The sequence below is a fragment of the Nicotiana tabacum genome, chromosome 5 (genome assembly GCF_000715075.1).
Source record: "Nicotiana tabacum cultivar K326 chromosome 5, ASM71507v2, whole genome shotgun sequence".
Taxonomy (NCBI): domain Eukaryota; kingdom Viridiplantae; phylum Streptophyta; class Magnoliopsida; order Solanales; family Solanaceae; genus Nicotiana; species Nicotiana tabacum.
In genome coordinates, this window is record NC_134084.1 from 95,909,283 (window position 1) to 95,921,703 (window position 12,421).

Genomic DNA, 12,421 nt, shown 5'->3' on the forward strand with positions numbered 1-12,421 from the left:
TTGTAAATTCCAGCCCATACTTTGTGTAATATTCTGACGCTGGATCGCAATTAATGTATTTAATTAGTTGTTTAAGTGTATATGTTCATTAAACAGATCTCATCGCAACATGATTTAGTATATGTTAAAATTTGAAATTCAATTCATATTAGCAGCGTGTCTTAAATTAGATGCTTTTCTATGAATTTTGATGTTTTTGTTGAATTTGGCAAATCTTTTGTCCCACATCGGTGGGAAAAGAAGGGTTGGGGGGATTTTCTCCCTATAAAAGAAGGCTTAATGTTTAGGATTTAAACACACCTCTCATTTGCCTTCTCATCTGTTTAAGACATTTGTATCTTCTCTCTTTAGTATTATTTCACTTGTATTTTTGGAGTGGAATAAAATATTGGTTGTGTCCGAGGAGTAGGCAAAATTAGCCGAACCTCGTAAATTCTGGTGTTCCTTTTATTGTTGCTTTATTGTCTTATTTATTATTTGGTGGCTGTCATAATTTTTGGTATAGTAGTTGTGACTTATTCACACTATATACATTTGGCTTCCGCAACAATTGGTATCAGAGCCAAGGTACTGTCTAAGTATGCTCTGTGGTTGCAGCATAGTCTGATCTTCCACATCAGAAAAGATTTATCTTGGTAACTAAGTCAAGGTTCTGTCTGAGTATGCTCTGTTGTTGCAGCTTAGTCTGATCTTCTACATCAGAAAGGAAATAATCTTGATTTGTGTCGTCAACTATTAAATAATATTTGTGTCAAAGATGGGAGATAATAAACAAGAAGAATCTACATCAAGTGTCAACAATACGTCATCATTGGCATCTTCGCTTATGACAAGAATTGTGTCAAATGCGAAATTTGCGGTAGAAATATTTGACGGGTCCGGACATTTTGGGATGTGACAAGGTGAGGTTCTAGATGTCCTTTTTCAACAAGGGCTAGATCTGGCCATTGAAGAAAAGAAACCAGATGTTATTGGAGAAGAAGATTGGAGAATTATCAACCGTGTTGCTTGCGGTACCATTCGATCCTACCTTGCTAGAGAGCAGAAATATCCATACACAAAGGAAACTTCTGCAAGTAAATTATGGAAAGCACTGGAGGATAAATTTTTGAAGAAAAACAGTCAAAATAAATTGTACATGAAGAAGACACTGTTTCACTTCACCTATGTTCCTGGTACCACGATGAATGAACATATCACCAGTTTCAATAAGTTGGTCACAGATTTGCAAAATATGGATACAACTTATGATGATGGTGACTTGGCCTTGATGTTGTTGGCGTCACTTCCTGATGAGTACGAGCACCTTGAAACTACTCTACTCCATGGAAATGATGAAGTTTCTCTCAGAGAAGTTTGTTCGGCTTTGTACAGCTATGAACAAAGAAAGCGAGAAAAACAGAAGGGCGGAGAAGGAGAAGCACTGTTTGTAAGGGGTCGTCCTCAAAATCAAACGAGGACAAAGAAGGGAAGATCCAAGTCAAGATCCAGACCCAGCAAAGATGAATGTGCCTTTTGTCGAGAAAAAGGGCACTGGAAGAAAGACTGTCCGAAGTTGAAGAATAAGGCCAAATATAATAATAGAAAGGCCATTATGGATTCAAATGTAGCTGATTGTGATGATTCAGACTTCTCATTAGTTACAACAGAGTCATCAACATCATCAGACATATGGTTGATGGACTCGGCTTGTAGCCATCATATATGTCCCAACAGGGACTGGTTTGTGGAATTTCAAGAAGGAGAATATGGAGTCATCCACACAGCGGATAACAGCCCTCTTACCTCATATGGCATTGGTTCAATACGATTAAGGAACCATGATGGAATGATCAGAACATTAACAGATGTTCAATATGTACCGGATTTGAAGAAGAATCTCATCTCTGTGGGAGCCCTGGAATCAAAAGGGTTCAAAATCATTGCAGAAAATGGAGTGATGAGAGTATGCTCCGGTGCACTAGTGGTAATGAAGGCTAATCGGAAGAATAATAATATGTACCGCTATCGTGGCAGTACAGTTATTGGGACAGCGACAGTGACATCCAGTGACGACAAAGAGGCAGAAGCAACCAAGCTATGGCACATGCGCTTGGGACATGCTGGAGGAAAATCCTTGAAAACTCTATCAGATCAAGGATTGTTAAAAGGAGTAAAGGCTTGCAACTTGGAGTTTTGTGAGCATTGTGTTAAAGGGAAACAGACAAGGGTTAAATTTGGTACAGCGATCCATAATACTAAAGGCATTTTGGATTATGTACACTCTGATGTTTGGGGTCCTTCCAAAACACCTTCATTGGGTGGGAAGCACTATTTTGTAACCTTTGTTGATGATTTTTCCCGAAGAGTATGGGTGTATACAATGAAGAGCAAAGATGAAGTGTTGGGAATTTTTCTCAAATGGAAGACGATGGTGGAGAATCAAACAGGCAAGAGGATCAAGTGTATTCGCACAGACAATGGAGGTGAATACAAAAATGATCATTTCAATAAGGTCTGTGAAAATGATGGCATCGTCCGACACTTCACTGTTAGACATACACCACAACAAAATGGAGTGGCAGAACGTATGAATCGGACCTTGCTGGAGAAGGTACGGTGTATGTTGTCCAATGCTGGCTTGGGCAAAGAATTTTGGGCTGAGGCAATTACATATGCATGCCACCTCATTAATCGTCTACCATCTGCTGTTATTGATGGCAAGACACCATTTGAAAAATGGTATGGAAAACCTGCTGTAGATTATAACTCTTTGCACGTGTTTGGCTCAACTGCATATTATCATGTGACAGAGTCAAAATTGGATCCAAGGGCAAAGAAGGCTATTTTTATGGGAATTACTTCTGGAGTCAAAGGATATCGCTTATGGTGTCCTATGACAAAGAAAGTAATATTCAGCAGAGATGTTACCTTTGATGAATCTGCTATGGTAAATAAGGTAACAGAAGACACCAAACAAAATAAAGGTGCTTCTAAGCAGGTGGAGTTTGAGGGAAAATTTATTTTTCCTACACAATAAGCAGAGGAGGAAACAAATGAAGATTACCCTCTGGAAGGAGAGCCAGTAGAGGAGATTCCAACTCAGGAACCTCAACAACAACTTGAATCAATAGCAACCAGCAAGCCAAAAAGAACAATAACGAAACATGTTCGTCTCATAGAGACGGTTGCTTGTGCAACCTCAATTGTAGTTGATGATGTTCCTACCACTTATAAAGACGCTGTCCAAAGTTCAGAAGAAGATAAGTGGAGGATTGCCATGAATGATGAAATACAGTCCCTTCATCAGAATCATACATGGAGATTGGCCAATCTCCTAAAGGGAAAGAAAGCAATTGGGTGTAAATGGGTATTTGAAAAGAAAGAAGGATTTCCTAACCAAGTAAATGTTCTCTACAAAGCAAGATTGGTGGCCAAAGGATATGCTCAAAAGGAGGGAATTAATTACAATGAAGTGTTTTCTCCAGTTGTAAAACATTCCTCCATTAGAATTATGTTGGCTTTGGTAGCACAATTGGATTTGGAACTAGTTCAGATGGATGTAAAAACCGCGTTTTTACATGGAAACTTGGAGGAGGAAATCTACATGATTCAGCCAGAAGGATTCAAAGTTGCTGGAAAAGAAAATATGGTGTGCAAACTTGAAAATCGTTGTACGGATTGAAACAATCTTCTAGACAATGGTACAAGCGATTTGACGAGTTTATGTTGCGGCAAGGGTACAAGAGAAGCAAATACGATAATTGTGTGTATTTGCACAAGCTTAAAGATGGTTCCTTTGTATATCTTCTCCTATATGTTGATGATATGTTGATAGCTTCCAAGAATTTGGAAGAAATTGATAAGTTGAAGATTCAACTGAAGAAGGAGTTCGAGATGAAGGATTTGGGTGAGGCAAAGAAAATTCTTGGCATGGAGATAATTAGAGATAGACGTTCAAAGAAACTCTGTTTATCTCAAAAGGAATATTTGAAGAGAGTACTTCAACGTTTTGGCATAGATGACAAGACTAAGCCAGTTAGTACTCTACTTGCTTCCCATTTTAAGCTAAGTACTATTATGTCGCCAATGGATGAAGCTGAACGAGAGTATATGTCAAAGGTACCATACGCAAATGCTGTTGGTAGCTTGATATATGCAATGGTTTGCACAAGGTCTGACATTTCACAAGCTGTTGGAGTTATTAGCAGATATATGCACAATCCAGGGAAGGAGCATTGGCAAGCTGTGAAGTGGATTCTACGGTATATTCATAATACTGTAGATGTCGGGTTAGTTTTTGAGCAGGAAGACAATCAGTCTGTAGTTGGATATTGTGACTCAGATTTTGCGGGTGATATGGACAAACGAAGATCAACTACTGGTTATGTGTTTACTTTTGCAAAGGCATCAATTAGTTGGAAGTCTACTTTGCAGTCAGCAGTTTCTTTGTCTACAACAGAGGCAGAGTACATGGCTATTACAAAGGTTGTGAAAGAGGCAATTTGGCTTCAAGGATTGCTAAAGGAGCTTGGTGTTGAACAAAAAGGTATCACAATTTTTTGTGATAGTCAAAGTACTATTCAATTAGCGAAGAACCAAGTTTATCATGCAAGGACGAAGCACATTGATGTTCGGTATCATTTCGTACGAGAAATCATAGAAGAAGGTGGAGTCACAGTGAAGAAAATTCATACTACGGAGAATCCTGCTGATATGCTGACAAAGGTGGTGACTGCGGTCAAGTTTCAACATTGTTTGGATTTGATCAACATTGTTGAAAACTGAAGATTGAAGATGAAGACACAATCAAAATTTGTTATTGAGAGAATATTGAAGATGTGGAATTTTTCCAAGGTGGAGATTTGTTGAATTTGGCAAATCTTTTGTCCCACATCGGTGGGAAAAGAAGGGTTGGGGGATTTTCCCCTATAAAAGAAGGCTTAATGTTTAGGATTTAAACACACCTCTCATTTGCCTTCTCATCTGTTTAAGGCATTTGTATCTTCTCTCTTTAGTATTATTTCACTTGTATTTTTGGAGTGGAATAAAATATTGGTTGTGTCCGAGGAGTAGGCAAAATTAGCCGAACCTCGTAAATTCTGGTGTTCCTTTTATTGTTGCTTTATTGTCTTATTTATTATTTGGTGGCTGTCATAATTTTTGGTATAGTAGTTGTGACTTATTCACACTATATACATTTGGCTTCCGCAACAATTTTCGCATAAGCTATAAGAAGGGAATTTAAGAATTTTGGTTTGGGCCTAGCAAAGGCCCAGGCGATGTACCCTGGTGGACCTCAGATTAGGCTATCTTCATTTGAACTTATTCTTAGTCTTTGGGCTCAACTTCAGGCCCAAACGACTTTGAGCCCCTGTTTTCTTTCCTCAAAATGATAAATGGGTTCCTTGTTCGAGAACTGGGCTGGAAATCAGCGCAATTAAAAGACCATACTATGGCAAGCCAGCCACGCACTTGGTCCCCTGATTATGTATTGGGCTCAAGTTTGAGCCTAGTTGATGTTGATTGTTACCTGTGGACCATTCGACAGGCTGTTGTTGGTCCAATTTCCCCTTTAATAACCAAGGATTTCCTTAGGTTAGACTAAGATCTGTTTAAATAGTTGGAGGCCCAGTAAATACCCCAAGCTTTCTTACAATTAGTAGTTATATATTTTAAGTTTAACCATTTGTAAATGAGAGCATCCTTAGGCTTAATTAATTATGACTTTTAAAAATGGATTGAGGTATGCCATCCATAGTTATCATCCATGTCCCTCATAAATATTCTAACTTAGATATTAACAATGAATATTCGTAGTTTGCTTTAGGCACGTTTAATGTATCGTCGTGATTGTGGACACATTCGCGTGACATAATCATGATCTTAAAAACAAAATCGGATTATGCGTTCCCACAACTTTGACCAAAATTTCTTAATAATAATAAAGCGTTACTAATTGTGGACACGTTCGCGTGATATGATTTTTGATGCGCCAAACAAACGGGTACACGTACGCGTGACATGTTTTAAGATAATTTCTTAATTAAAAGAGGCAAATGCACATAGGTTCTAAATTGAGTAATTAGACAATTTGATTAAGTCAAGTATGATCAAAGTGACCGTGTTAAAACCACGGAACCCGGGAATGCCTAACACCTTCTCCTCGGTTAACAGAATTCCTTACCTGGATTTTTGTGTTTGTAGACCGTAAATAGAGTCAAACTTCCTCGATTCGGGATTTTAAACCGGTGACTTGGGACACCAATAAACCATCCCCAGTGGCGACTCTGAATTTAATATAAATAATCATGTTTCGATTGTCACTTAAATTGGGAAAACTCCTATATACCCCTTTCGGGGTGGTAAAAAGGAGGTGTGACAGTACCTCCTATTCTTCGATCAGTATTTCTATCTTTTTTGTTGTTAACCAATTAGTCTACGATAGTTTAAGACTATTTCTTGATTGCCTATGTGTACTCTTAATTAGTGTATCTGCCTGTCTATTTTTCTAGATAGTAATTGTTTAGGGAGTTCTAGTCTGTAGTTTTGATTCTTACTTTCTGTTTGGCTAGCCTTCCTTTATATATCTGTTTTCCTTGCTAATTTAATTCTTGCTTGTCTTTTTTTCTTATATGTATGCATAATTAGTGGATAGAACGTAAGTGTTAGACCTGCCTCTTTTAGTTTAATCCTTTGCCTGTTTAAATGACGGTTCTAGCATAATTGTCCTTAGAATATAGTGGCTGGGGTGGGTGATGGTAGAATAAGATCATGTCCTCAGATGAGGTGGGGGGAGGGGGAGGGGCAAAGGTAGCAAAGGATCCGCTAGACCAAGAATTGGGTCTTGGAACATAGGTACTTTGACGAGGAAGTCGATAGAGTTAGTGAGGATCCTCCAGAAGAGGAAGATCACCATAGCTTGTGTTCACGAGACAAGATGAGTGGGTTCGAAGGCGCGAGATGCTGATAGGTTTAAATTGTGGTACTCAAGACGCGAGAGGGGTAAGAATAGGGTAGGTAGGGATCTTAAGGAGTTAGTGGTAGAAATTAGGAGGGTGAACGACAGGTTAATGGCTATTAAGTTGGTTGTGGGACGGTCTACTTTAAATGTGATTAGTGCTTACATGTTTCAAGTAGGTTTGTACGAAGAGGTTAAAAGGCATTTCTGGGAAGATCTTGACGGGTTAGTTCGTGAAATTCCACACCCCAAGAAGTTAGTTATAGGTGGAAATTTCAATAGTCACATTGGGGCGACCTCTGGGGTTATGACGGTGTACATGGTGGCTTTGGCTTTGGAGCTAGGAACGGAGGTGGTACTTCGTTATTGGACTGTGTTAAAGCCTTTTGATTGCTAACTCGTATTTTCCGAAGAGGGAAGAGCATTTGGTCACCTTCAAGAGTTTGTTGGCCAAGACTCAAATTGATTATCTACTCCTCTAGAAGTGTGATAGGGGTCTGTGCATGGATTGCAAGGTTATACCGAGCGAGAATCTAACGACTCAACATAGGTTATTGGTGATGGACATAGAGATCGTGAGGAAGAGAAAGTAGAGGGTTATGTATGGTCGACCTAGGATCAGGCGGGGTGCCTTGATTTATGATAAAGCGCAAGAATTGGGGCGAAAGGTGCTGTCTATGAGAGCCTGGAGGAGCAGTGGAGACGTGATCTGTATGTGGACCATTACAGCGGAGTGTATTAGATTAGCTGCAAGGGAGCTGGTAGGAGTCTCGGAGGGCTTCTCTGGCGGCCACAAAGGTGACTGGTGGTGGAGTAAGGAGGTACAAGAGAAAGTGAAAGCTAAGAAAGTGGCGTACTTGAAGCTTGTAGAGAGCATGGACGATGAGGCAAAATGGATGAACATGGAGGGGTATAAGAGGGCTAAGAAGGAGGCGAAGTTAGCGGTTACGATGGCTAAGACTATTGCATTTGTGTATGACGAGCTTAGGGCCAAAGTGGGGACAAGAAGTTATACAGGCTAGCCAAAGTGAGAGAGAGGAAGGCCCATGATCCGGATCAAGTTAAGTGCATCAAAGATGAGGAAGGCAGACTTTTGATGGAAGAGGCTCAGTTTAGACGCAGATGGCTGACATACTTCAATAAACTCCTGAATGAAGAGGGCTATGCACAAGATGCATAGGGGTAGAACAACCAAGCCAGATGAAATCCCTGTGGAATTTGGAAAGAATGCGGGCCATACAGGTTTGGAGTGTCTCACTAGGCTGTTCAATATCAATTTTAGGACGAAGAAGAAGCCAGAAGAATGGAGGTGGAGTACGATGATTCTGTTGTATAAGAACAAGGGCGATATCCAAGTTGCAATAATTATAGGGGGATTAAGTTGCTTAGCCATACGATGAAAGTTTGGGAGAGGGTGGTTGAATTGAGGGTGAGGAGCAGTGTATCCATTTCTGAGAACCAGTTATGTTTCATGTCGAGGCGTTCGACTATGGAAGTTATTCATCTAGTGAAGAGATTGGTGGAGCGGTATAGAGAGATGAAGAAGGACTTGCAAATGGTGTTTATTGACCTAGAAAAAGCTTATGACAAGGTCCCGAGAGAGGTGCTTTGGAGATGCTTGGAAGCTAAAAGGGTCCTAGTAGCATATATTAGGGTTATTAAGGACATGTATGATGGAGCTAAGACTCGGGTTAGGATGGCGGGAGGAGACTCAGAACACTTTCCGGTTGTGATGGGGTTATACCAGGGATCAACTCTTAGCTTATTTCTATTTTCTTTGGCGATGGACACATTGACACGACACATTCAAGGAGAGGTGCCATGGTGTATGTTATATGTTGATGATATAGTTCTGATTGATGAGACGTGGGATGGTATTAATGAGAGACTAGAGGTTATGAGACAGACCCTAGAGTCTAAGGGTTTCAAGTTGAGCAGGACCAAGACGGAATACTTGGAGTGCAAGTTCAACAATGTTACCCAAGAAGCGGACATGGAAGTGAAGCTTGATATACAAGTTATTCCCAAGAAAGGTAGTTTCAAGTACCTTGGATCTATAATACAAGGTAACAGGGAGATTGATGAGTATGTTACTCACCATATCGGAGATAGATGGATGAAGTGGAGGCGCTTATGGTGTCTTGTGTGATAAAATTATGCCGCTGAGACTTAAAGGTAAGTTCCACAAGGTTGTAGTTAGGCTGACTATGTTGTATGGCGCAGAGTGTTGGCCGGTCAAGAACACTCATGTCCAAAAGATAAAAGTAGCTCAGATGAGGATGTTAAGGTAGATGTGTGAGCATACCAGGTTGGATAATATTAAGAATGAAGTTATTTGGGATAAGGTGGGAGTGACTTATGTGGAGGAAAAGATGCGGGAGGCAAAGATGAGTTGGTTCGGGCATGTTCAGAGGAGAAGTATAGAAGCCCCAGTCAGAAGGTGCGAGAGGTTAGCCTCAGTGGGTATCAGGAGGGGTAGAGGTAGGCCTAAGAAGTCTTGGGGCGAGGTTATTAGGCGAAAAATGGCACAGCTAGAGTTGACTGAGGACATGACCCTAGATAGGAGGGTGTGGATGTCGAGGATTAAGGTAGAGCTAGTAGGTAGTCGAGCGTATCTCTTTGTCTTTCCCAGTTCACTAGCATTAGTGTTAGTATGATATCCTTTATTCATACATTGCTATTATTACCTAGAGTTCAACTGCTTTCTTGCTTCAATATTTTTATCTTGTTGTTGTTCCATTTTATTGTCATTTGTTCTCTAACCGAGGGCCTATTAGAAACGGCCTCTCTGTCCTTCTAGGGTAGGGGTAAGGCTGCATACATCGCATCCTGCTCATACCCCACTTGTGAAAAAATACTAGACTTGTTATTGTTGTTGTTGTATCCGTTCTCTCACAATAATAATATATATATTTAGTAAAAAAAATTGACGACGCGACACCGCCTCATTAAGCGTGCATCCGCCCTTGGGGTTTAGGAATTGAAGTGTCGTTGGTGATGTTAGATTACAGGCACCAGGGGGTTGGCAGGGGGTAGGGGGTAGGAGTGGGGTGGGAAATAGATTGAAAAATAGTTTTAAAAAAATATTTTTTTTCTCCAATTGAAGGAAAATATTTTAAATCAACCAAACACGAAAATTTACTTTTACACGTAAGAGATCTGTCTTTTACATATAAGAGATCTAAAAAGGTCATTTTCTAAATTTTAAAATTATAAAGGAGCATGATGTACAAACAACACGAAAAATTACCAAACACACGCCTAATGTAACAGATTTTAGAGATTAATAAATTCATTTACCTATCATCAAGTTCTCCAAATTAAGGTATTAAGATGCACGAATTGCTCATTATTCAGTTTGGTTTTAGCGCTCTCTGACTTTTGCTTTAAAATGCATGGTCTGCTTATATTTGGAATTATATTTTCCCAAAGTAACATGTCGACAAAGAAAGAGACAGGAATAAGGAGAAAAGGTATAAAATAGAGTTTGATAACCATTTTTTAGACATTTCATTTGCAATTTCTCGTAGCACTTTCTACGCATGAAAGATATACAAATGTTCAACAAATAGTATCATAGATCTGATCATCTGACTTGATTCTATGTAATAAACTAATAAAGTGTCATTTTTCGCGTTTAAAACCAAACAAGTCTTCGTCTCCCACATCGTTCACTGACACATTCACTTTTATATTCGGAAATGAGAAAGCATTTTATCGCCGAGCCTTGTAGCGTGGGCTTGTGACCCAAGTGGGGGCAAAAATGTGGTAGAATGTTGGGTTGATCCTGAAGGCTGGGCTTTTGGGTGGCTAATGTCTGGCCTGCCCTATCCAAGCATGGAGTTGAGTCATGTGGCCCAAAAGAAAGTATGGGCTTCTTGGCTCCTAGAGTGGGGTGGACCGCGTGAGGCTGGTTTCACAGAGCAACGAACAGCTCTCGCTTCGTGCAGTGGAAAGATAACAGGCCGGTGTTATCCAAGTCCAACTAAACCTGATGGGCTTCTCAATTAAACCTAAACCACCACCATTTTGGTCTATAAAATTGGCTTTTTGGCCCAGTTGCACAGTATATTTCACTTGCATAATTCACTTTTTATTTTCCATTTTGTATTTATGCAAATGATCCCCCCCCCCCCCTTTTCTTTTCTTTTTTTTTAAACATTCCTTGTGTAATTATTATCTCTTACTCATGTTGATTCTGGCGATAGGAAAATATTACGTTAAAGTATAAAAGTTGAGCAATTAATTGAATTTGAATAATTGAAAATTGTGAATTTGCATAGAAAAAGAATGATATCTTAACATTTTGTCAAGTCACAATTCACAAAATAAAAAGAGTTCATGTAAATGTAGATTAGAATGAATGGAGCAATTACTTCCACGAGGAGCAGCTAAGCAAAAGGGAATAATAACTATTCCTGATGATAGATAAGTAGTTGGAGCTTTCATATTGTGACTGACTTTTCAATAATACTACATATTTTATTCCACTTATCATTGTTCTTCCTATCATACAAATTGAATAATGGAGTATATCAGCTTTATTAGTTAATTGACCACATACATTGAATTGTAGATCCTCTTGGGGCGGATCTAGGGGTGCAAGGGTGTTCACTCGAACCCCCTTCGTCAAAAAATTACACTATGTATATAAGATAAAATTTGATTTTTACCTCTATATATTATGTTTTGAATCCCCTTCGCATAGCTCAAAAGCATGGCTTAGTGGTCAAGGGACCTCATAATAATTAGGAAATTTTACACCCTCTAGAAAACCTTAGTACCATATTTATTTTAAATAAATACCATTTTAAAATATTACATCCTATAAATACCTTTTATCTTTTATAGCAAAAAATCTAAATATAGTTACATCCTACAATTAAGGCACCATATATGCTAAATATTATTTTTTCTCTCCCTTTTTGTATTTTCTCTCACATAATTACCGCGTATCTGCAAACCCCAATACAATCTCTCTCTGTTTGCATACAACCAGACTCTCTTCTCCCACAAACCCTAGTTTCTTAACTCTTCTCCCACCCAAATTCTCAATTTTCAATCCTTAAACTATCAGAATCATCAATTACATATATGTGGAAGAGTCCAATGCAGTGAGTGTGACATATCTCTTTGCATCTGTTATCAAAGAAAATGAGGAGAAGGAGAGAGATTGAGTACGGGGAAGTATCAAAGAAATTGACTCCGAGGCGAAAGGCTTCACGGACGGCGGCAAATGCGTCTTGTTCGGAGACATCCCCGAAGACTTTTCCAAGAGGATAACATGGAAAGATTCCTTTTCACGTACCTTTTCAATTTTTGTAGATGTGTTAGGGGGCTGACCAGCCGGAATTAATGGCTGGCCGCCGGCCGGCGAAGCCATAGGGCTGTTTCTCTCTCTAGATCGCCCAAATCGCCTGTTTGTATTCAGTTGTATTCGAATGTATTCTTCAGCTGTATTCACTTGTATTCAGGTTTAAT

The 12,421-nt window shown here is 39.4% G+C and overlaps 1 protein-coding gene across 1 annotated transcript; it reads left to right on the forward strand.

Moving 5' to 3' along the window:
- The first annotated feature begins 7,539 nt into the window (after positions 1-7,539).
- Positions 7,540-7,962, forward strand: LOC142180865 (uncharacterized). The gene has a single exon (XM_075252964.1). The coding sequence runs from the start codon at positions 7,540-7,542 to the stop codon at positions 7,960-7,962; it is 423 nt and encodes a 140-aa protein (XP_075109065.1).
- Positions 7,963-12,421: the final 4,459 nt, after the last annotated feature.